At 41.0% G+C, this 26,035-nt stretch overlaps 1 protein-coding gene and 1 long non-coding RNA gene across 7 annotated transcripts in view; one reads left to right on the forward strand and one right to left on the reverse strand.

The window, feature by feature from the left end:
* FRAS1 (Fraser extracellular matrix complex subunit 1) overlaps positions 1 to 26,035 on the reverse strand; it is a 532,476-nt gene that overhangs the window by 198,264 nt on the left and 308,177 nt on the right. For 3 of the 4 annotated variants that reach the window (XM_049885934.1, XM_049885936.1, XM_049885932.1), the window contains 5 exons: positions 13,045 to 13,197; positions 12,669 to 12,815; positions 6,491 to 6,637; positions 2,756 to 2,896; positions 1,711 to 1,851 (listed from right to left, as the gene is read on the reverse strand). In XM_049885934.1, the coding sequence (XP_049741891.1) occupies positions 1,711 to 1,851; positions 2,756 to 2,896; positions 6,491 to 6,637; positions 12,669 to 12,815; positions 13,045 to 13,197 (729 nt within the window). The remainder of the gene's footprint in view (positions 1 to 1,710; positions 1,852 to 2,755; positions 2,897 to 6,490; positions 6,638 to 12,668; positions 12,816 to 13,044; positions 13,198 to 26,035) is intronic. The other variant, XM_049885933.1, reaches the window with a different exon arrangement.
* The window catches only part of LOC126077038 (uncharacterized), a 124,706-nt gene continuing 117,506 nt past the window's right edge, over positions 18,836 to 26,035 (forward strand). For all 3 annotated transcript variants that reach the window (XR_007517649.1, XR_007517648.1, XR_007517647.1), the window contains exon 1: positions 18,836 to 19,097. This is a non-coding gene — a long non-coding RNA (uncharacterized LOC126077038). The remainder of the gene's footprint in view (positions 19,098 to 26,035) is intronic.

The following is a 26,035-nucleotide window of genomic DNA, read 5'->3' on the forward strand; positions in this document are numbered from 1 at the left end:
AGAGTACTCCTTCCTTTAAATACTATGACCCAAAAACGTTGCATGAAGATGGAATGTTTAAGAAATTAACCATATTGACTTGCAAGACAGGCAGTTTACAGGGTTGAGAGCATAGGCTCTTTCTGGTTCCATTCTCTCTCTACTGTTGCTCTTGTTAGTTGCCATTGCATGGGCACCATTTCATGGCAACCTATGTATATAACAGAATGAAATGTTGCCCAGTCCTGTGCCATCTTCATGGTCTTTCATATGTTTGAGACCATTGTTGTGGCTATTAGGTAGTGTTTTCCAACCTGAGGGGCTCATCTTCTAGCACTATATTGGACAATGTTCTGTTTTATCCGTACGGTTTTCATTAGCTGATTTTCAGAAGTAGATTACCAGGTCTTTCTTCCTAGTCTGTCTTAGTTTAGAAGCTCTAATGAAACCTGTCTGCCATGGGTGAGCCTGTTGGTATTTGAAATAGGTGGCATAGCTTCCAGTATCATAGCAACACACAAGCCACCACAGTACAACAAGCTGACAGATGGATGGTAGCTTCCTCTACTACTTACTAGATTTTGATACCTTGAGCAAGTTCCTTTAACTCTGTTTTCTCGAACATGTGGATAGTAGTAATGAGAGGATTACATGTGTTATAATGTAAAGTGACCAGAACCGTGCCTGGCTCAGACTGCTACCAGCACTGCTGCTATTATTGCCGCTGCTGCTGTTATTATCTTAAGTGCACAAGGAGAACTAGCTATTTAAAAGACCACAGTGCTATTTATTTAAGCCAAGTTAATTAAAAAAAAAAAATTTTTTTTTTTTTTTTTAATACCAGCAAACATATAGGACAGAGTAGAACTGCCCCATAGGGTTTCCAAGGCTGTAAATCTTTACGGAAGCAGATTGCCACATCTTTCTCCCATAAAGTGGCTGGTGGATTTGAACTGTCAACCTTGCGGTTAGCAGCTGAGGTACTTAATCACTAGGCCACCAGTGGTCCTTAATAATCCTCTATAAATTAAGTGTTTATTCACTAATTTTTCTGCTTCCTTATTGAAAGGCAGCATAGTATAGTTTCAGGGATCCTGGATTGGAAACAGAAAACTCGGTTTTAAAATCTGATTTTATGTTGCCTGGCTAATGCTTCTAAGTCTCTTCATTTCCACTTGTAAAACAGGGCTCATAATGTCTTTCATATTTTACCTAGTCATTACAAATATCAAATAAGATAACGTATACAAAGGGAATTTCATAAACTGTAAAATGCTACGCCTGGCTAATGAGAATTATTACTGTATGTCAGGTATTCTGTAAAGTGAAGCATACGGTACCAACTTTTTGATAGAAATGATGAGAAAAAAACTGGAAAAACTCTCTTGGATAACCCAGTAGAAAAGGAGATTAAGATTTTGTGTTTATAAACAATAGTTTCGCTTAGTAAAGAATTTCCATTCCATAAAATTCTATGAAATATCTGCTCTGTTTCCATGAAGATCTTAAGGAACAATATTGATTTGTGCAAGAGAATTATTGGCCCACACTCCTATTAACTAGCAATTGCAAGGTGTGCATGAGAAGCCGTCAGTGACTTAGGCTGATCTCCTTGGGTTTTCATTCTCCTTCTAACACAGATGCTCAGCTTGGTTACCTGAGAGTCAGCATCCATGACCAACTTGCTGCCCTCACCTCTTTTCAAAGTACTCAGCACAGTCTGCAAGTTACCTGTGCATCTGTGACTTGCACGGTCTACAAAGTAACCCTTCCCACATTCCTGGACACACTGGGCTTCCAAGAGGAGAAATGGCCCTTCACAGCGGGTGCACTCCTGGGGACCCTGGCATTGCAAACAGTGGCTGCCACAGCCTGAAAGACAAAAGTCAACAGAAATCTGTATGTCCTTCCAAGGGGCTCCTGGCTATCACAGTGAGGCATTAGACTCTACTGGGCAAAGCACTGGACTAAATATCAAGGAGCCCTGGTTCTAGCTGTGAACACTGTATTTACCAGCTGGGAGATTTAGGATTAGTCACTCAACTTCTCTGAGCCTCAGTGAATGGCCAACTTTATAAAATGAGAGTAGAAATAAAATGTCTTACCTACCCCGATGGGTAAAGATCAAATGAAATAATGAAAAACACTAGATAAACTATAAGGTTATTGACAGGCATTAGCCATCATTATTACTAACCAGTCCTTGACTCTCTGTACTACTTCACTGAAGTGTTAACTTTTCTGACTCATGAAGTCCATTACCAGAGTCCTGCGTACTTCTTTGCAGGAATGCTCTGTCCATTTCTGGTGGGCATTTCAGGGTCTGAGGATTTTGTGGTACTAAGTTGAGGCTGAAGGAGATACTGGGCCCAAAAGAAGTGATGGTGAGGTATATGGTTTACAGATACAGAGGTGGAAAAATATGGTTTTTCCATATGCTTAAATGATGATGGTACACAGACCTTCCCATCGGGAGGGCAGGGCTGTTCAATTTTTAGGCAAGTCCAAAGGTAATGGCTGAAGCATACCTGTTTATGTCACCATACACCCGTAAGGTTCCCATACTAACCCCTTATTTTAGTGAATGCTGTATGTGGGCGTGGGACAAGGAAAAGGGAAATTCTCATTATAACAAACGGAAGATATTAGGGAAGAAAACAGGAACTGGATAAAAAGCCAAAGAATGTAATCTTGCCACAGGCTCCTTCTCAGAAGAGTAAAAAATCCAATGAAGCAAATCTTGGGTGAGCACAGAATGGGGGCTCCAGATACTTACTCTTGCAGAGGCCCAAGTCTCGGTAAAACGGTGGTGAGCACTGCTCCACGCAGGCCCCATCTTGGAGGACGTAGCCATCCATGCACTGCAGGCAGTCTGTTCTCAGAGGCCCTTGGCATGCACTGCAGCTCCAATCACACTCTAGAAAGAAAGCCCACGTTAGCTCAGCGTCCTTTCTGTCCTCCCTCGGCCCCAGGGACTAAGGTATGAGGAAGCTGTATGCGGCTGCAAAGGGTAAAGTGCAGATGACACAAGAGATGTCAGGTAAGTGAGCTCTAACGAAGACTCTGCTTGAAGTAGCCCAAATGCTTCTCTGGGGTTCAGTGTTTCCTAATTATGTCCGATGCAGGCATGGACAAGGATCACTTCATGCTCACGTATAGCCTGCTTGTCAGCACAGTTTCTGAGGAGCTGAATCAACCTTATCTTGTTCCCTGGGCACCAGAGTTCTTTGTCCCTGTGCCATGCCACTGGGTCTTCATTCAAAGCCTATTAAAGGGAGCAGCCAATTTGCCCCACAAATGCTTGACGAGTAATGGGATGTCAGAGATTCAACGAAGAACCACCTGCTGCCACCACAGACACCAGCTGCATGACTCAATATCAGCTGCTGACCACAAGACAGAAAGAGTCAACAATGTTTGAATTAAATCGGGCACAAAAGAACTGTCTGGAAAAAAGGGGCTTACTTGAACAAACAAAAAAAACCCAAACCAAACCCGCTGCCGTCGAGTCGATTCCGACTCATAGCGACCCTACAGAACAGAGTAGAACTGCCCCATAGAGTTTCCAAGGAGCACCTGGCGGATTCATACTGCCGGCCTCTTGGTTAGCAGCCATAGCACTTAACCACTACGCCACCAGGGTTTTCTACTTGAACAAAAGAGGATCTAATTCAGAGCAGCAGAATTGACTCGTTCACACGTTCATTCACTCAACAAGCACCTGTGAGATGCATAATACTGAGCATGGACCCTATCCTCAGGAAGCTTATGTTCCAGTTCAGTAGGGCCCAACCTTGGAGGTACACCCAAGTAAGGTGGAGGAATTATTAGAAATAAAGATTATCACACCCAGCCCCAGACCTATGGAGTCCCAGGGATTGGGACCCAGGAAAACACGTTGCTGCTGCTATTGTTGTTGTTGTTGCTACTATTGCCGTTGTTTTTTAAAGGCCCAGGCAACAGTGACGCAGTCAGAAAACTCATGTTTGAGAGTCAGGGTTCTAACTGGTAAATCCTTCAAGCATGAAAGATGTGACAAAATAGCATGGTTAAGTACTTAGGCAAGCTTGCACTCAAGTCACGGCTCTGCCACTTTATAATCTGCATTATGCTATGCAGCTTTCTTAGTTTTTGACCCTCAGTTTTTTTATCTGTATAACAGGGATAATAATAGTACCTACTCCACAAGCCTATCATGAAGATTAAGTGAAATAATGAATGTAAAGGATTTAGCACAGTACCTGGCACATAGTAACAGCTCAATAAATGTTTGCTGCTGAACCGTTTTTCTTGGAGAACATCTCTCCTCCACTCAGTGCTGTCTCAGCCCCTTCCTCTTCCCCTTCCTCCCTTCTAAGAAACTGGGGAAGCCTCTCCTTACTCACCTTTCCCTCTGCCTTGATGCAATATCGCTAAGTCCCAAACAAACAGGTAAATGTGCAAGACAGCACACGTGCTTCAAAAAAGATTTTTAATCTCCCTCATTTATTTGGCTGAATCAGTCTTGATGGGGGCGGAGGGAAATGACTAAAACGGAGCCTTGAAAACTGCCAGCATAGCTATGAAATCAATTACAACAGGGAGGATTTGTGATGATCTTATTTTTCACCACAACTGACAGCCCCTGGTTAGAAAGAAAAAGAAGACAGGAAAGCTTCTGTGGTCTTAAGCAGAGTAGACCACCTAAGCAGACAACCAAGTAAAATTTCTTGGAATGGAAAAGTATGCAATTTTGCAAAGCCTTAAAGCATCCCACGTTTACTTGACAGATCTTTGACCTCCATATCCAAGCCCTGGCTTCTCTGCCAGAACCAGAGACAGAGGGAAACCTGGAAGGAGACTGGAACAGGGTCCAGAAAAACCAGCTCTTTAACTGTTTTTGTCTTGCTGAGCACTGACATCCATTCATGGATCATAAACCAGTTACTGTTGGATTGGCCCCAACTCATGGCAACCCCAAGTGTGTCAGAGTAGAACTGTACTCCACAGGGTATTCAATGGCTGACTTTTTGGGAAGTAGATCACACCAAGCCTTTCTTCTGAGGCACCTCTGGGTGGACCTGAACCTCCCACCTTTTGGTTATCAGCCAAGTGCATTATCCATTTTTATCACCTAGGGACTCCTCAAAGAGTATAAACCCCCAAATCCCAACCACTGGAGAACAAGAAAAAAGGCACTTGGTTTTTGACATTATCTCCTTATAAATTCCATGAGCACAGGGACACATTTTCACTTATTTAAGAATGCTAAGCAGAGATGAATGAATCAGACACAACTTCCTGACCCCATTAGGCTTAGAGTCTAGCAATCTACAGCTGTAAAAGCAAATCCCTGCAGGGCCACAAAAAGTAGTGTAAATCTTTGAAATAGGCCTGGTGTGATAGAATAGGGAAAGGTGTGAACTGTGGTAAACTGAAGAGATCATGCTCTATCCAAACGGGTGACAGCTACTCAGCTCCAATCTTCTGTTGTAGAAATGCAGATCCAGTATTGCCAGAGCTTTTTGATTTTTCCAAAGAAACAGAAAACCTTTGATTTTTAAAAGGTGAATCATTAAAATATTTAAAACATTGGAACATTAGGTGAGCCAAACAAAACATGTCTATCGGTCAAATAGAACCTGAGGGTTTCCAGTTTCCCACCACTCATCTAGGTACCAATACCTAGCACAATATCCGTAAAGTTTTCATTGGTCGATTTTTGCTGTTGTTGTTGTTCTTGAATTGATTTTGACCCATGGTGACCCCATGTGTGTCATATTCATTGGCTAATTTTTGCAAGTAACTTGCCAGGCCTTTCTTCCTAGTCTGTCTTAGTCTGGAAGCCCTGCTGAAACCTGTATACCATGGCTGAATCTGCTGGTATTTGAAATACCAGTGTACAGCTCCCAGCATCATAGCAGCATGCATGCCACCACAGTACAAAAATTCATATTGTGCTATTGGTGAAGAATATTGAATATACCGTGGATGGCCACAAGAACGAACAAATCGATCTTAGAAAAAATACAACCAGAACGCCTCTTAAGTGCAGATGGTGAGACTTTGGCTCGTTTACTTTGAGAATGTCATCAGGAAAGACCAAGTGCTAGAAAAGGACACCATAGTTGATAGAGGGCCAGAGGAAACAACAGAAACTCTCAGTGAGATGGACTGGCACAATAGCTGCAACAATGGACTCTAGCATACCAACGATCATGAAGACGGCACAGGATGGGGCAACATTTTGCTCTGTTATACATAAGACTGCCATGAGCTGGAGGCAACTCAACAGCAATGAACAACAACACCAACAACATAGTGTTTGGCATAGAGTACAAAAACCCAGTGCATAGAGTAGGTACTCAAAAATGTTTGCTTCATACATACACACATAATAACTTCCTGCTATCATCAGAGAAAGTCCAAACATATAATAAAAGGTATTTTCCCAAGGTGAAGGACTAGAAATCTATGGCAAGTGGATATCAATGAATAAAACAATTCTCACACAATTTAGGAAGATCTTTACCTTTGCACGTCTTGGTGGTGAAGTCAAGATAGTACTGTGGTGCACAGCTCTCATACTGACATTCCCCAAAGAGCAGGACCTTGTTTGGATCTCGGCAGGAGGTACAGCTGGCCTGTGAATCACAGCTTCGACAATGTGTGTTGCATGCTAAGCAGATAAGAAAAGAAAAACCAAATGATTACAATTGCAAATAGTGGAGCACTGATCAAACCTAGACAGATGCTGCAAAGGAACAAAGCTCTGCACCAAGCTGTTAATTACGGCTCATAACCTTCCCCTGTGATGAACAGAACAGGAAATATTATTTTTATTTTCCAAAATAAAAACAGGATAATCTTATTCTCCAGAGAAGATAAATTATAAACCGAAGAATAGAAACCCCACATTCAAATTGCCCTGTGATTCAGCAACAGGATTTATACTTACTTCAAGATCTCTGAAATTATGCTCCAGAGTTTTATTTGAACCTCACTTCTTTTGTAAGGAATCAAGTCTACACTTCGGGATGTAGACTCAGACTTCCGTGTAATGGCAAGATTAAAATTAGCCTCCAACTTTATTGCGGAGCTCAGGGGATCCCATCTTTTAAGACATAAAGGACTTAAAGGTGACCTGGCTTATTGGTTTTACCCAGTTAATTCTTAAAACCAAACCAAGCCCATTGCTGTCAAGTTGATTCTGACCCTATAGAACAGAGTAGAACTGCCCCACAGGGTTTCTAAGGAGTGGCTGGTGGATTCGAACTGCTAACCTTTTGGTTAGCAGCCAAATGCTTAACCACTGTGCCACCAGGGCTCCATGTAATTCTTAGCAGCCACTTAACTCAGGCATTCAGGGATGATCCACAAATATGGCCATGCTTCCATCTTCCCTAACTTAATACCTGGCAACTCCATCTACTCACTTATTCACGCTACAAACCTTGGAATCATCTTGACACCTTCCTTTCACCCCTAATCAATCACAGATTCCCATTTATTCTAACTTTTCTATGTAACTTTCATATCTCTTTGCTTTTCTCCATCTCCACAAATACCAATATGTCCAAGCCATCATCATCTCCTGGGGACGACTATCACAGCCTCCTAACTGGTTTACCCATTTCCAAACTGAAACCTTTGCAATTTATTTTCCATGTATCCACCAGAGTGATTTTTTAAATTCATATTGGTCAGGTTTCTGAGGACACTTTCACCTAAGAACTCATGCCATTCTTCAATCCTGGAAAATTCCCAGCCATCATTTCTGGAAATATTGCTCTTCTACCATTCCCCTCAACCTTGCCCTCTGGAAATCCTAATACACATATTTGGACTCTTTCAATATAATCTCCAAGTCTCTTGTCTTTAACTCTCAGGCATCCTTCCCTATACTCTTTGAGAAGGCTTTCCCTGACTCTCCAGTCCAGAATAGGTCTCCCAGGTGCATGATCTTAAGAACACCCTATACACTTTTTTCATGCCATGCATAACAATTTTTATTTAAGCAATTGTTTAACATCTCTATCCCCTATGCTGTAAACGTCAGCAATGAGAACAAAGACCAAGTTTATTTTGTTCCTTGTAATAGTCCCCAGAACCTAGATGGCTACCTCTCATATCGTAAGTGTTCAACAGATACTTTGTGCATAAATGAAAGAAGCCTGATACTGTAATTATATATACACAAACACCTGCATCTCTGCCGCATTCCAAAATCTTTTCCAAGTATGTGTCAGAGGAAAAGTCTAGAGAACAATCAAGTAAGATTTACATCTACAGGATACCAAAGCTTGTGGCAAGAGCAGGGAAATTATCTCCCTGTAAAATAAGAAGAAATCAGTCCTCTTGTTTTACCCACAAGGAAAGCCACTGATGTAAAATATTCATTAGAAAATGTAGACTGGCAATTTAAAGTCCTAGGAAAATTCTTGATCGGATTTTCAAACATACAGTTTGGGAATAATCAGGAAAGAGTATTTTAATTGCTGGAAGCTTATATGACACTAAACTCACCCTCTTTTGCTAGAATTTCTACTCATGGTGTGCCTTAATTTTGGCAAAGCCTTTGACAAAGATCCCACAGATAAACTTGTGAATAAAAAAATGAAGTGGGGCCCAGTAGTTTTAGGTGAATTTGATGAGAGTTGAAATACATACTAACAAAGTGATCAGTAAATCTTTGTAATCGATAAAGTATTATAGTGAGTGATCAAGCCTTAATTTTTTACCTGATCAATATTTATATTAATGACTTCACTGAAAACAAAGAAATCATATTACATGCACCTGTGTAGGAAACACACACAGTTATGTTTCAACCTGAGAGAATAACAATTCAAAGAAATGTTAACCAGTTTAGAACACAAACCAAAAATAATCAAATGAAATAAGCAGAATGATAAATAAATTCCTATGTTTATGTTCTAAAGCCAAATGTATGATGAATACAGGATAGAGAAGACTGGTCTAACCAGCAATTTCTATAAAAAAGAATGTAAGAATTTTAGTTAATTGAAAGCTTAATATGAACTAACAGTATGATACCGTTTTTAAGGAAACGAACACAATTGTAAGTTGAAGAGTCTTCATGTAGCCTAAATATCAGCTGGACCCTCTTGCTTGACATTGAGGTGTAAACTTAGGCCCAAATGCCAGGTCCTGAGCCTGAGGCGCAGGCCAGTGCACTCTCCTTTGTATCTGTTTCTGGTGGTTTACTTCCTCAAGCCTCCGTGTTCCTTGCTTCCGTGTTCCAGAATCCTTATGGGCAATAAGTCCTATATTTTCCCCTAGTACTGCAATGGATAAGCAAGTCCTTCCACCGACTTCCAAAACAAATGGATTCATTTTGAAACATTGAGAGGTTTTACGGAGGGTTTGGAGGGACTGGCAGTGTGACATTGCAGAATAGGAGGCTTCTGCCATTTTCTGGCCCCACTCTTGTCCCTCTATCATTTAACCCCCCACCTCTCTCCAAGGTCATCAGCAAATGGTTGACCTTGTGGCACAGAGAGTAGCTCTGCACAGACCAAAGCCCCCTGGGCTCTCAGCTTCCATCTCAAGAAAAATGTGGGTAAAGAGCCTTTTCTCCATCTTCTTATATTTAGATCACACACAGCATTAATCCTGTCTCAAAATATGTTGGTGTGACTACAGCTGGTGTACCAGGTATAATCCTCTAAGCTCCCACGGAGAATGCCAAGAGGACTGTGTAGAGGGTGGTGAGTAGACCAGAAACCAGCAAAGAAAGCAAGGATGTACGTTAATCATTGTTCAGAGCAGGAAGGGACCTACAGGTGACTGAGTCCACTCTTCCTCTGAACTAGGCCTGTTTTCTAAGAAGGTCTGAGACATCATATGAGATCATCATCCAATTCTGCTTAAATACTCCATTAGCTCCAGTTCTGCCTGGAGCAGAGAAGTCCAGGTGGGAAATGACAGTTAATTTCAAATGTTTGAAGGTAATCATGTGAACGCGGAAGAAAACTTATTCTACTTTATTCCTGAAGGAAGTTCTAGGGCCGATCAGAAAGGACTGTCAAACAACTGTAGTCCCCAACAAAGGAGCTGGCTTCCTTTCTCCTCACCGGAAGGAGAGTGAGAAAGAATCCTCGCATCAGATGCAAGGTTGGCTTGGGTAATCTCGAGTTCTCCTCCAGCTCCAAAGTCCTGTGGTTCCAAGAACTGAGAACTTTATTCATTATCTCTTTTTCAAAGTTCTTTCCTCAGTTGATCTTGCTTAAAATTTAGAGGTCAGTTAAAATACATAATTGCTAGAAATTTCTGTAACCAAACTATAGATCTACCAGGTCAGCTCCTTTGAAAAAATTCAAAATGACAGCATCTTTTCAGAAGACAGCTCTTCAGTTCTTACCTTTTTCTATAGCATGGTCATCAATGCCTCTTACTACTCCTGATCAACATATCATCAAAAGTCCTTTACTGTATGATTTCCACAATTAGTATACCTATAACTGTCTATAATGATGAGCACTAAAAAGGGCCATTGTTAATAAAAAAAAACATTTTTTTTTTTACATACTAGAAACCCAAACATCACAACCTAAGGGCATACTTTACTCAGGCTTAGAAAGAATGAAGCTCAAATCTCAGCAAAGGATTATAACCAGGAGATCCCTATTCAACTGACATATTCTATAAAACTCTATTTGCATGGTAGCACAGCAAATGTATTTGTGCAGAGGTCACAGGGCAAAAGGGGAAAAGCTTCCCAGCAGAGAAATATTTCAACGCTGCATAGTTTTGTCACTATACTCCATATCGGGGATGCTGTTTTTTCTTTTGAACTTTTATTTTTGTGATTCCATTGCTGTGAAGAGTCTCATAAATCTAAGTCACCATTTCTCCACCAACGCTTGCTCTTGAGTAGAACATGCAAGTATTTCATTCATGTCTCTTGTATTACAGATTCTGGCAGACAGTTAATATATAACAAGTACAATTTTTGTTAAAAAACTAAAGAAATCTCATTGGTCCAGAAAAAATTTTTATCTCTAGTATCTCAGCAAGTGATGCAAAATTTGTTGTTAGGTGCCATCAAGTCAGTTCCAGCTCATAGGGACCCTATGCACAACAGAATGATAAAACACTGCCCAGTCCTGCACCATCCTCACAATCGTTGTTATGCTTAAGCCCACTGTTGCAGCAGTGTGTCAATCCATCTCCTTGAGGGTCTTCCTCTTTTTTGATGACCCTCTACTCCACCAAGCATGACGTCCTTCTCCAGGGCCTGGTCCCTCCTGATAACATATCTAAAGTATGTGAGATGAAGTCTCACCATCCTTGCTTCTAAGGAGCATTGGTATAAATTAGTGAGTTCCATACAACCTCACTTCAAATGCAAATCCTTCTAAGTATCTCAGTGAACTAAAAGTAATATCTATTTGTCTAGAAAATATAAATCTTTTACTGTTTCCTTTTCCCTCACATTCTAGCTGATGATGATGATGATAGCTAATCTACACCGAGAACTTATTCTCTTCTAGGGTCCGTACTAAGTGTAACAATATTAGGTTGTAGGTTCTATTATAGATAAAGAAACTGAGGCATAGAGCTTAATTCACTTGCTTCAGGTCACAAAATTTGGTAACTGGTAATTACGATCTGAAGTTAAGTCACCCGACTTTAGAACCCACTCTCTTAACTACTACTCTAAAATCCCTTCAACATCGTACTTTCTAGAATATAAAATTGAAATATCAGCCATATATTTGTTACCTGTCATTTTTGAAAGGAGAAAACATAACAATTTTGGGGGGGGAGAGGACAAATGACACTTTAGTGATTGAAATAAAGTAAGCTGCCTCAGCCTATCGCAAATGTTCTCTCATTTGTGAAGAATTTCCTAATTTTTTTTCACCCAGATTTGCCCGTTCCCTAATTTATACTAACTCTTTGTGCCTGGCTTATGGTAATTAATCATATTCTGACTTATATTTGAGAAATAAGACATCTGTATAAGAAACTCTCATGCAAGACAAAATAACTACTCTTTGGGCAAAAACCAAATGTTTTACAACAGGTAAGGCCTTACAGATAGTCAATAATCAACAAATACATGTTGAAACAAATTAAATCCAGAGAAGTATTTAGGTCACTGATTGTGTACAAGAATAGGCTGCACTCTCTGCGCAGATCGTGGAACTGGTTTGCTGAAAGAAACCCTAGAGATGAAACAGACTAATATCTTCATTTAGAGAGGTTCAATGACCTGCCCAGGATCACAGAGCTGGTATTTGCAGAGAAGATCTCTAGTCCAGCACTTGAATTAGGCAGATATCTGAGTTGTAATTTGCTAATGGCATCATGGAGACCCTGGGTAGTGTACATGGCTGATATACTCGGTTGCTAACCAAAAGGTTGGAAGTTTGAGCCTGCCCAGAGGCACCTCCAAAGAAAGGCCTGGCAATCTACATCTGAAAAATCAGCCATCAAAAACCCTGTGGAGCCCAGTTCTATTCTAACATACATGGGATCAACATGACTCAGAGTTAACTTGACAGCAACTGTTTTACTGGTAATGACATCCATATTGCCTTTGTAGATTAGTTTTCTTATTTAAAAAAATTAAGGCTACCAGGTGAGAATTTGGAAGCAAGAACTTCACATTTTCCTGGATGTCCCCAGAAGAGCAGGAAAGGAGAGAAAGTTCATTAAAAAAATAAATAAATAAAACCTACGCTGGCAAGCATGGTTGTCATCCAGATAGTGCCCAGGGAAGCAGGTGGTGGTGCAGGTGCCAATGTGGGACAGAACCAGGTTGGTGTCACATGAGGTGCAGGAGAAGGGTCCTCTGCCCTGGCAGGTTCGGCAGGAGGAGTGACATCCTGCAGGGGGAAGGAGGCAAAAACAGAACCTGTAAAGCCAGAATCCCATCCACAGCAGCATCTCAAATACCACTGAGAAAAGTCCCGCCACTCAGAGCATTAGCTGGTGTGGTTTATAGTATCACAGTATGCTTCCTGCTTCCTCTCTCTTGGGAAGGTGAAGACTTCTCAGCTACAGCCCCAAAGAGAAGCTCGGGAGGCACCTCCAGGTCCTGTGTCTAGCACTTACTTTCACAAGCTCCTTTTTCCACATAGTATCCTGACGGGCAGTCAGGAGCACAGTGGTCCCCCAGTAGCAGGTAACGGGCATCCTGGCATCGCAGGCACACACTCCCGGTGTTGTGGAGATCAGCTGCACAGTGCTGGCACAGAGGATGGCAGTCTGGAAGTGGCAGGGGAGCACAGAGAAGGCACGAATGCTCATGAGCACAAAGCCTAATCACTGCATCAATGAGCAGAAGGGATTTCAATTACCAACACTGCAGCACAGACAGCAGGAAAGTAGCCCAAGGGCAGTGTATGTCAGTAAAGCAGAAGCTTGGGACCTGTACAAATTGAGTGTTTCAGGTTTTCAACAAATGGTCAGGCCTAGCACAGGGATTAAGTTTTCATCCCTTTCCAATTGAGTGACCTTCAAGTACTAGAGCAGCATGTGATAGATACTTGCTAGAAGTATAGAGAGAAGCGTCAGAGTAACAGAAACAGTATTGCCAATGCCATCAACGTTTCCCCAAGAGCTCCGAGAACTGGGTTACAGGGTAGGCCTATTCACAGTGCTCCTATGCTATGATCAATGCCCTCCACATAGTCCCTTCTCAGCAAATTTGGCCTTAGAGTCAGAATGCCAGTTTCAGCCTTCTGTAGGGAGAGACTGGGGTTAGGAGATAATTGGGTTGAGTTGGTAGAAAATTTTAGTCTTTAACTAGAGCTAAACTAGAGGCATGAAGAGTCATGAGTTGAAAAGTCATTTTCACGGCCTGTTACATTGTTCACAGAAGTTCTGTAGTTTCAGTTGTGATTAAAGCTACAACCCTATTATCCGTTGCTGTTGAGTCGATTCAAACTCATAGTGACCCTATAGGACGGAGCAGAACTACCCACAGGGTTTTCCAGGAGCAGCTGGTAGACTCAAACTACTGATCTTTTGGTTAGCAGCTGAGCTCTTAACCACTACACCACCAGGGCTCCATTTAAAACTATACAACAAATTATCATGTATGGCTATCTCTGACTCTTGTTCTCACCCATATAATAATAATAATTAAAAAAAAAAAAAAAGTCGACTGGATTCTGACTCTAGAAGAACTTGATGGTGTTCAGCTCCTATTGCAGGTAAAAACTTCCTCTGGCCTGCCTTCAGTTGGTAATTACTCTTCAAGTTCCATTTACTACCCTCCATTCCAAAGGAGGAAACCCTGGCAGCACAGCGGTTAAGTGCTACAGCTGCTAACCAAAAGGTCAGCAGTTCAAATGCACCAGGCGCTCCTTGGAAACTCTCTGGGCCAGTTCTACTCTGCACTATAGGGTCACTATGAGTCGGAATCGACTCAACGGCAACAGGTTTGGGTTCTTTTTGTTTTATTCCAAAGGAGGAAAAAAATCCACTAGTCCTAAATTACCTACCAAAACGAAAAAAGAATAAAGACCCAGGAAAAGAGAAAAGAGTTCTATTTATAAGGCCTTTCCATCTTCTTCTATACAATTCAAAGCACTCATTTGCACTTGCAGATTCTCCACCCACGAGTTCCTGGGTAGTACAAATGATTAATGCACTCTGCTACTAACCAAAAGGTTGGAGTCCACCCAGGGGCACCTTAGAAGAAAGGCTTGGCAATCTACTTTGGAAAAAGTCAGCCACTGAAAACCCTATGGAGGACAATTCTACTCTGACACACATGCAGTCACTATGAGTCGCAATCAACTTAACGCCAACTGGTAATTCTTCACTCAGGGACCAGCTATGTCTTGTTGTTTCAGCTCAAGGCCTTGTAGATAGAAATTATTGTGATTTCTAGCAATGTTTTCCTAAAAACAAAAAAACCCATGTCAATACAACAAACTGTCTGCCCCCTGAAATCTGTTAAAACAGGACTTCACCTCTCTACCCTTAGTGATAATAGTGGTACACTTTCTTAATTGGTGATCATTTAAGATGTGTTCCCTGTACAAGAAGCAGATCTCATGCCCAAGCCCAGAGCTCACTCGACTGCATGGGAAAGCTTTCTAGTACCTCTAGAGCCACCCCAGGAGTTGAGCCAAAAATGTTCTCTCACAAATGCTAACTTCTAGCAGCCATGTAAACTAATAGCCCCTGACCTTTCTCTGAACTTTGGGAGTTTCAAATTACAAGCAGGTTTTTGTCAATATTAGGAACAATTCATGATATCCTAAGAGCCAAATTAATCCTCATTACAGCTCTTAAGTAAATTATAAAGGAAATGATGACTGTATTAAGAGAAATACGATAAGGAAGCTATTTACCCCCATGGTTTGGTATATGGATTCCACAGAATGCCAAGCATTTAGTTCTCTTTTCCCTATATCCTCCCCACAGCGTCAGGTGAACAATCCTAAAGCTGCAAAAGGGAGGCCCAAAAAGCTTCAAAATACCTTAATCAGTGGGTCGGATTGGAATATTGATTCGGATTGGAAACCTGGGAAACACTCACGATTCAAGGATCCATTAGTTGAAAAGTCATAGCTTCTTACTCTTTATAGCAAGTGCTTACCAAGCATTCTGGGCTCAGGCATGCATAAACAAGATCTGCAGGTGTTCAGTGGTGTAAAGACTGGTTTATCTAACAGAAGCTTTCTCTAGCATGCAATTAGAGAAATGAGAAAGAATGATCACCAAGGGGATGTTCTGAAGAGAAAGTAAGCAGATCTCTGGAGTACTGTGTGGGCACAAAAAAATAAATATTTATGAATTTGTCTGATCTCAAGGATCTCTAGAAGTAGTCTAAACGAGGAGCCTAATGTGTGTTAACTACTTCTAAAGAAAGCCAGAGCTGGGTTATGAACCTTCCTTCCCAACCTCATGGCAGCTGCTTTAAATCTTTACCACTCTTCTCTACCACTCTCTTCCCTACTCTGTTCATCTTCCACATCCTCGCTAAAAAAAAAAAAAAAAAAAGCAGCCATTGAGTCAACTCCGACTCATGGTGACTCCGTGTGTGTCAGAGTAGTACTGTGCCCCACGGAGTTTTCAATACTGACTTTTCAGAAGTAGACCACCAGGCCTTTCTTCCAAGGCACCGGAACCTCCAATCTTTTGGTTAACAGCTGAGCACATTACCATCTGCACCACCCAGAGACTCCACACATCCTTTTAGGTGATCTTATCTTCTACTTCACTCAGCCCATCAAGCATAAGCACCTTCAATTTTTTCCTGTCAACCTCAAAACATCTATCTTTACCCATTTTTATTTTATCTCCTCCCATCTCTGAGGATGAAATGGTTAATTTTTCCATCCATATTTTTTTTATATATTCTTGATCCAATTCTCAACATTATTCTACATTTTATCCCCCATCTCTCTGCACTGTCTCCCCAACCTCAACATTCAGATATGCTCTGCATTATCTACCTCCCAGAAGCTTTTCTCTACAACAACCCCATCTCTTGCCTTCAGTTCACCACCCAACTTCCCTCTCTCACACCTCACCTCACTGTAATTTGCCATCAACCTCCATAATTCTACTGTGGCATTGCACTTGAAAAGATCTCCGAGGGCCTCTTCATGACCAAAGCTAATGGCCTCCACTAATTCCATATCCTACCCAAATCCTCTGCAACACCCTGTACTTTCGATCATCTATCCTCTTTGAGGCTCCCCCCTCCCTTAGTATGCTTTTACCTGCTGCTCCTCTTGTTTCAACCCTCTTTCTCTGCCTCTAACTGACTGAGAAATATAGGAATTCCTCACAACTCTCAAATTCTTCCATTCTCTTAATCAAGTCTCCTTCCCTCAAAGTCTTAAACCAGATATGGCTATTTGAATCTGGTTTTGGTATACAGATACCCAAAAGGGCTCAAGAATTTCAGAGACTCTGAAATTATTCAAGGCCTCTGCCTCTCCTAGGCTCCTTGTTAAGCCATAAGAGTGCACCAGATGAATCCCCAGACACATCGCGTCGTATGACGGAGTGAGTACCCAGAGGTGAATGAGAAATCAATAAATGACACTTGAAAAATATCAGTCAACTGCAGGTTGCCCTCAGCATCACATTAATCTAAGTTAGTTTACAGTTTTACCTGACACAAGGAGACTGTACCTGAGTTTCAAAAACTGGACTAACTCTTACTTGTTCATGACCCATATTCGTGCCATGGCATAAAAAGTCGTACCAAACATCCAACCCCTTGAGTAGTTTCTTTCCAAAACAGCAATCTGAGTGGGACCCACATTAATCCATTCATGCAAACCTCCCTTCCCAACTCTGTCATATACAAGCTCCTAGCAGAATACCACTTAAAAAAGATACACTCTGAAATCCTGCTCTGAAGGTTGGTTGACTGATTTTTATTAAACCAAGCAGAAGAGAATAAAAAATTCGTAAAACCTAAGGAACACCTTTGTCTTCAGAATCTCGACGTCAAAGTCTCATTGCATGAGAGAGTTCCTTGAGAGATCTCAAAATGAGTAATGATGTGCAGGGAAAGAAGCCAGAAATCAGAGCTACAAGGACATAAGGATTAATGCTAGTATTTTAACTTACAACCAGAAAAGTATAGTTCCCCAGGGCAAACTACAGAGCTCAGCCATGACAGGCTACAAGTGGCCAGTCCCACTGGGTGCCACCTGCAAGCATGCTGCAGGCTCGAGCCCAGGAGTCATTGTGAACTTCTACACAAGAGTGGGGCCAAGTGAGGCTCCAACAGGGATCTTGAGGGTTTATTTTTCTGACTACAAGATAACTCTTGGAAGAAAATATGAAAAATATTTTTACAAAGAATAAATAAGCATAAAAATCACCTTTGCATAAAAACAAGCAAGAGAAAAAAAGTATGCCTTTCAAGGTCAATCACTACTAACACTAACATTTTTTTCTTTCAGTCCATTTTCTATGCAATTTTATACATATAGATTTTTACCTAGATGAGAACATATTAAATGTCATATAGTGCTTTTTTCACTCAATATCATCAAAATTTCTACATGTCATTAGGAACTCTTTGCATATATCATTTTTAGGGGCTGTATCCTAGGAGTCAGAATCAACTCGATGGCAACAGGTTTGGTTTTTTGGTTTATAATGTTTCAGAGCCTTAGTGGTGCAGTTGCTAAAGCACATGGCTGCTAACCAAAAGGTCAGCAGTGCAAACCCATGGAAGAAAGATGTGGCAGTCTGCTTCCATAAAGATTATGGCCTTAGAAACCCTATGGGGCAGTTCTACCCTGTTCCATAGGGTTGCTGTGAATTCGAATTGACTCAGTAGCAGTGGGTTTTTTTTTTTTAATACTGTACCAGAATTGGATAAACAAACGAAAAACCCCCAAAACATTTTTCTTATAGTTTGAGCATTTAGTTCCAATTTTTTCCACTTTTATAATTAAAGTTATGATAACTATCTGTGCATAAATCTTTGTGTTCATTTCATATTATCTCTTAAGGGACAATATCAAAAGAGTAAAATTCATAGTTTGAGCATTTAGTTCCAATTTTCCCCACTTTTATAATTAAAGTTATGATAAATATCTGTGCATAAATCTTTGTCTTCATTTCATATTATTTCTTAAGGGACAATATCAAAAGAGTAAAATTCCTATTATTAATTTTTTTTTTTATTTATTGAGCTCTGCACTCATTACTTTAAATGCATTCTCTCATTTGAAAAGATAAAGTAGGTAATGTTATTATCCCTACGTAATAGACAAGGAAAAGAGAAAAGCAAAGCAAAGAAGAATTTTGCTAGATCAGTTCATCCTTCTCACTCCCTTCCACGCCCTTCCTCCCCACAGGTGATATTTGGAACAATTTCACAGGACACACTAGAGGAAGTTTATACTGTCACCACTTAATTTGTACCAGGACTGCACTTACTAAAATAGAGGAATTGAGCGCCCAACCCACCAATCTAGCAGCCTCTGCAAGGATTAACATACCTTCCTAAAAGCCCCATCTGTGAGGTAAAGCATCTACATCTGACCTCTCTGCCTGTAATCAAGGAAAAGAAGGCTGACCTCAAATATGTTTAACTGGTGCGTGTGCTTTCATTAAATGCTTAAAACAGCGCCTACTGCGGAGGCTGGCTCCCAATTTCCTCCTATTGTTACACAGTAAGTAAATCCTTATTTGTCACTCTTTCAATTACGGTGAAGAGTCTTTAAACATAAGATTCATTAAGAGCAATGAGGAAAGAAGAGAGACTCAGGATACATTTATGCTTAGCCTGTTTCAGGTTACCAGGGTGCAAGCATGTGTGTGTGTTGGGGTGGCCGGTGGGGAGCACAGATGGAATTCCTGTCGGTTGTATATGTGCCCGCTTGCTAATAAACCCGGTTAGCACTTTAAACAAGCAAATTAATGAACATATTACAAGGGTAGTCTGGAAATGGAGTATTAGCTCTGGCTGAAATACATTTCTTGTTCTACAAGCAAGCAGAAGATTTCACTTGTTTTCTAAACATGCATGGCATACGGATATTCTAAAAATTTAAGTAGATAAAAAATTAATATTTTGACTCAGTAGCTGCAATACCCCCTAATATGTCGCCCTGCAGCTGCGAGCAAATTGCACATGGTCATCACTGTGTGATGCTTTCTTCAAATCACAAAGGCCCTGCTTCGGGGATCCGTGCAGATTACCCGCCTCATGATGGATGGACGCACACGGTGGTAAAATGACTTATTTCACGTCTTTCAGTCAAGAAAAGCTTGAAGATATTAAAGTAAATGTGTACTGTTGAAGCAATGGTTTTGGATGTCAGTTTTATGGGACAGTGACTCCTTAGCTGATAAATAATGACCTATACAGACAGATTTAGATACACAGTAAGATTTTAATGATGTCCTGTCAGTCGGTTAGGTTCCTAATAAAACCACATTAGCTGCGCTCAGAGGTGGCTGAAATAATCACCACATGTAGCTTGTTCCTCATCAGGTGAAAAAGAAATGATTTCACGGTGAAACTCAGGGCCCTTAAAGCACATAGAATATGAATTCTGATGCCTCTTTTAAAACTCACGGGGTTCTACTTTGTAAGATAGGTACAGAAGAAAACCAGGAAATAACACTCAGATGGCAGAAGAGAAAAGAAAGACGCATTCTATCTTTCCCTTTTGGTCATATGACCTTGATCCCACTCTACCTACAAGCTCTTAGAAACCATGTGTTCTTTTCGTTGGAAGTTCTGAATTAGTACAAAAACTGTAAAACAAAACAAAACCAGCCAACCAAACAAGCAAGAAAAACTTTCCTTTTTTTCAGTGTCTGAGCCTATTGTTTTACCCTTAAAAAAACCAACTGAAGAAAAAACACTAGATTAGACTAACCTTGCCCTTATAGGACAGCAATTTCCACCCAGTGATGACAAACTCACCGGTATGAGAAAGCTGCAGAAGGAGACAAGAAACAGACCATCTGAAGAAGGGTGGGTGCAGGGGAACAGCAGTTTCAAATATAAGAGCAAAGCTTTCCCCTCGGCAGTCTTGGTGCCAGCCCTAGCTGCCAACAATGTGACATAAGCACCACTTCTGTCCATGTATCTTGACGCCCTGTACCTGGCCTCCCATCAGTTTATGTCTTACTCCTGGTTTACCTCCAAAAATAGAAAACGGCTCACTTCCGAGAACATTTATGAAAAGTCTGCTAGCTATGAGGCACTATAGAAGCTACTATGGGGGACATAGCAATGAATCGGACTCAGACTTCCCTCAGGATGCTCATTAAGTGATGACCAGGATACAAGTGCCTAAAGAAACCAAGCCTAAAATGCAATAGGAGTCAACGGAGTACCAGAAAATAGATTATTCAATGGGAATAAGGGGGACCTGAACTTGTATGCTTATTTGATGCTTACAAATGGTGCTGGCTGAGGACAGTCAACTTAGGAGAAAAGAGCTACGCAACAGCACACGGGAGGTTAAGTTTGGAGGGAGTAAGAGCATTCAGCATGGCTAGAGCTTCAGACACTCAGGATTCAAGAGAGACCGGGGTCTTCAAAATCAGGGTGAGAAATTTACACTTAATTTAGTAGGCAATGAGAAGCCAGTAACAAGTTTTGAGCATAAAAGAGAGTGCTTTTTAAACCGAAGGTGATCTTCAAGAACCATTACCCTCCTCTTGGGAAGGAGTGGGGAGAGCCTGGGTAGAGAAGGGCCTTTATTTAGGAAAACAAAAAACTGAGGCTGTCACCTAGGATAGGTGAGGTTGGGTTACCCTGTGGAAACAAAGAAAAGACAATACATCCAAGAGCCAATGCAAAGGTAGAATTTACAAGATATGGCAGTGATCAGAATGCAGAATAGGGATAGGGTGGTGTGAGGTTTACAATTAGCTTTACCCAAAGAATTTGATCTTTATCCATGCTTCCTGAGAGACAACCTCTAAACCTGGGAATTTCCCCAGTGATTGAAGTGTCTTTGATAACAGCTTATGCTAATGAATGGCTCAGATGGGGACTGGTCCTATCAGAAAAACTCTTTAGCTGACCTCAGTGGAGGGGGTATAATTCAAGCAATCATGCCTATGTAATGAGGTACAAACAAAGGCTTTGGATGCAGAAGTTCCATGGACTTCCTAGTTGGTGACAGACATCAGTGCACATGGGTGGGTAGCTGGTATGTTCCTTTTTGGGACATAAAAGCTTTACATTGGGAACCCTTCCAGACTTTGATCTATATGTCTCTTCATTTGCATCATTTTTGCTATAATAAAACTACAATCTTAAGTATAGCCCTTTCCTGAGTTCTATAAGTCACTTTAGTGAATTATCGAGGGAGTAGCGGGAGTCAGCAGATCAGATATGAGGAAGGCCCTGGGAACCTCTGAGCTTATGTCTGCCATCTTGAAGGGTAGTAAAAAACCCACAAATTTCTCGCCAGCAGGTCAGACGTGAGAGGGGCCCTTGGGACTTCCAAGTATACGGCTGGCATCCTGAAAGTGTAGACAGAACCCTGAATTTGTAGCCAGCAGGTCAGAAGTGAAGGGGGTAAGGATCCCCAAGATTTTTGCTGGCATTTGAATTTTGGGCAACTCTGCAGGCTGGAGGACTGTGCCCTTTAACTTGTGGGACCTGACCTAACTTCAGATGGCTGGGGTTAGAGGAAGAAGTATTGCATTTGCAGTTGGAAACAATTAAATAGATTGAAATTGGACTAATTGAATTCCTTCATTCAGTTGTGAGAAGTGGAATAGATTGCACTGATACAAAACAGGAGGAAACAGGTGTAACTAAAAGGTTTTGAATTGCACCGATTAAAAATCAGTAGTGGGTGGGCAAGAAAGTCACCAGGAGGAAGAAAAGGGCCTGGTTGTGGTGGGGGGAATGAAGATGAGGAATTTTCTTTGGAGCATTTTGAGTATGGTTTTCCCGTAGATCAGGTAAATGGAAATGAGGGCCTAGAGATGATTAACATGCACTTGGGGTATAATGTAAGGGGAAAATAGAAATGAAGATCAAGGTTGTGAAAGACACTAAGGCCACTAGAATAAAGGGGGGTCAGCAAGGGAGAAGAGAGAGAATAATAAATAGTGAAGGAGGGAGATGAAACGAGTAATCAGAGAGGCAACACGTGGTTAGAGAGGCCAGCCTGTGAAGGCAACGCAAGCAGAGAGGCCCTAGGTCCCAGGTGGAGGCAATCCCTTGGCAATGGTGAGGAAGCTCCTTTCTCAAAGGGGGAGGTAAGGAAAAAGACTTAAGTAGAAGGAGATACAGAGTCCCTGGGTGGTATAAAAGGTTAATGTGCTCAGCTGCTAACCAAAGGGTTGGCATCCACCCAGAGGCCCCTTAGAAGAAAGGCTTGGCAATCTACTTTTGAAAAAATCAGCCACTGAAAATCCTATGGAGCACAGTTCAACTCTAACACACATGGGGTTACCATAAGTCAAATCAACTCAACAGCAGCTGATTTTTATTATAGAAGAAGATATAGAGAGACTTGAGGGGAAAAGGTGAGGGAGCTTTTTGATTTTCTAAATAAAAAAAAAGAAATATGAGTGACAAGAGTAATGTGAGATTTGATTGGGGAAGAGCTTACAGAGTGCATATGGAAACATCAGGGTAAACGATATCCCAAAGCATGGAAAAAAGGAAAACAAAAGGATTTCTGGGAAGCAGAGAGGATCTTACTGAAGCTGGATCAGGTGATAAAAGCACAAGACACAATGCTTACATATATGCTCTCTGGAGTGGCACTGTCTGGGTTCAAAACTCAGCTCCACTGCTTACTAGCTTTAAACTTTGAATAACCTGGTTAACATCTCTAATCTCCGTCTCTTGTCCTATAAGATGGAGATGCTACCAGTGAAGATCAAAAACTACAGCCTTCAGTACGGACTACACCTCCACATAAGGAAAACAAAAATTCTCACAACTGGATTAATAAGTTACAGTGTGATACACTGAGAAAAGATTGAACTTGTCAAGAATTTCATTTTACTTGGATCCATAATCAACGCCCATGGAAATAGCCGTCAAGAACTCAGACAGTATTATATTGGGCAAAGCTGCTGCAGAAGACCTCTTTAAAAAGCAAAGATGTCACCTTGAGGACTAAGGTACACCTGACCCAAGCCATGGTATTTTCAATAGCCTAATATGCATGCATGAGAAAGCTGGACAATGAATAAGGAAGACCGAAGAAGAACTGATGTATTTGAATCATCATGCTGGTGAAGGATACTGAATATACCATGGACTGCCAGAAGAATGAAAAAATTTGTCTTGGAAGAAGTATAGCCAGAATGTTCCTTAAAAGCCAGGATGGTGAGACTTCTTCTCACGTACTTTAGGCATGTTATCAGGAGGGACCAGTCCATGGTGAAGGACATCATGCTTGATAAAAAAAAAAAAATTTTTTTTTTATCAAGGTCAGTGAAAAAGAGGAAGATCCTTAATGAGATGAATTGACACAGTTGCTGCAACAATGGGCTCAAACACAGCAATGATTGTGAGGATTGCACAGGACTAGTCAGCATTTCATTCCGTTGTCCACAGGTTTGCTATGAGTCCTAAATGACTCAATAGCACCTAACAACAACACTACCAATCATTGGACTGACTTCCCAGGGCTGCAGCCAGGATTAAATGAGAGAGTGAATGTGAAGACCTGGCACACAGTAAGTGCTCAGAAGGCATTAGCTAACACCCAGCAGTACCATGGAAAAAAAGTTCCTCGTGATCTGGTTCCATTAAGATTGTTGTGGTTAAGTGCCTTTGAGTCAGCTCCAACTCATAGTGCCCTTTGTATAACAGAATGAAACATTGCCTGGTCCTGCACTATCCTCACAATAGTAGGTATGTTTGAGTCCATTGTTGCAGCCACTGTGTCAATACATATCGTTGAGGGTCCTCCTCTTTTGTGCTGACCCTCTACCAAGCATGATGTCCTTTTTCAGGAATCGGTCCCTCCTGATAACATGTTTAAACTAAGTGATACAGAGTTTCACCATCCTCACTTCTGTTAAGATTATAGCCAAGAAAACCCTATGGAGCAGTTCTATTCTGTAACACATGGGGCTGTCATGAGTCCAAATCGACCCGATGGCAACTAACAACAACTGTAATCTTTATCTGTAGTAGGTCCAATCAGTACTGACATCGCTACTGATGATCATGTTTGCATGTAAGTCACTATTTTTGCCTATTGTAAGTAAGCCACCGGATTTACATTTGTTTAAAAAAAAAAAAAAGTAGGTAAGTACATAGCCTTAGCAGTTTTGCTATCTTTAATACTGAAGGATAACCTATGAGTCTAAATTCAGCTGCCTTCTTTTTGTATAGACCAGTGGAAGCCTTCTCTGTAATTCAGGCCCTGGCCTGCAGTTCTTATGAAGCCAACAACAATTCTGATTCCACTGGGAGCCTTGTGGCATTGAAAGCTTGCAAGTAAGGTCTTTCTGTCATTACCAAAGCTAGGTAAGGTATCTGTTTAACAAAAGTCACCTGAAGGAGAAAAGTACATTTTTCTTTTGAATTTAGGAAGGCCTCAATTTAAGCATAGGTCATGTTCTTTTTTTCCTGAAAGGGAAAGTTCAAAGAAAAGAAATGCCTTAAACATTCAATCTTCCTTTTTTAGACAATGTGGTCTCTTAAACTACATACAAACCAGGAAAACAAAGAAGAGACAATCACTGAAGTTTCTGGAGAGAGACTGGATATGCAATTCATAGTTCGGGCAATAGAAGATAGGGTGACAGGATGAGAAATAAGAAAAGAAAGTGCAATACAAAAAAAAAAAAGATAAGGAAAACAAAAAGGTGCTAGAAAAGAGAAAACAGAAAACACAAGAAAAAAATAGAGAGAGAGAGAAGAACAGGGCTAGAATGAAGAGGGAGGTGAAAAGAACCAAAATATGGATCACATTAAAAGGAATATAATTACCATGTGATGCACCATAAGGAATTAGGAGAGACACTAGGACACCAGATTTGAGCCATTCATTTTACCCAACATTGCTTGAGCACCATCTATGTGCTAGTTAGGCCCTGCACCAAGCTCTTGATTTTCCAGTCAACAAAATGGAAACTGTTAGGTCTAGTTTTCCCACTTCTACAAGAAGGGTTCTTGGGATGATCAAATGAGAAAATATGTGAGAAAATGCTTTGAAAGTTAAAAGGGGCCATAAGTACTCCATTATTACTATGAACAATAATATAAAAAACAGACCTACTCACAGCTGTGGCCTTGGAACTCATATTTAATCTACCATGGACCGAGCAGCAAATCCACCTCCTGGTCCTATCTCCCAGGCCCATAGCAGGAAAATGTCCAAAATAAGTTACACAAGCATAATGGGATGTCATTTAGCAATTAAAAATGACAGTTATGTGGGCTCTTTCAATATTTGCCAACATATGAGAAATATGTAAATTAAAGTGATATTTAAAAGACTAAACACAGATACATAGCTATTGACTACAAATATGAAAAATGCATGTGTGTATATACTCAAAAAGATTGTAAGTAAATGCAGTGATGTAAGTCATTAAAATTTAGTACACACAACCTCCCTAACAGGGAACACAACAGAGAGTCCCGGACAAAGCAGGGTAA

The sequence above is a fragment of the Elephas maximus genome, chromosome 5 (genome assembly GCF_024166365.1).
Source record: "Elephas maximus indicus isolate mEleMax1 chromosome 5, mEleMax1 primary haplotype, whole genome shotgun sequence".
Taxonomy (NCBI): Eukaryota; Metazoa; Chordata; class Mammalia; order Proboscidea; family Elephantidae; genus Elephas; species Elephas maximus.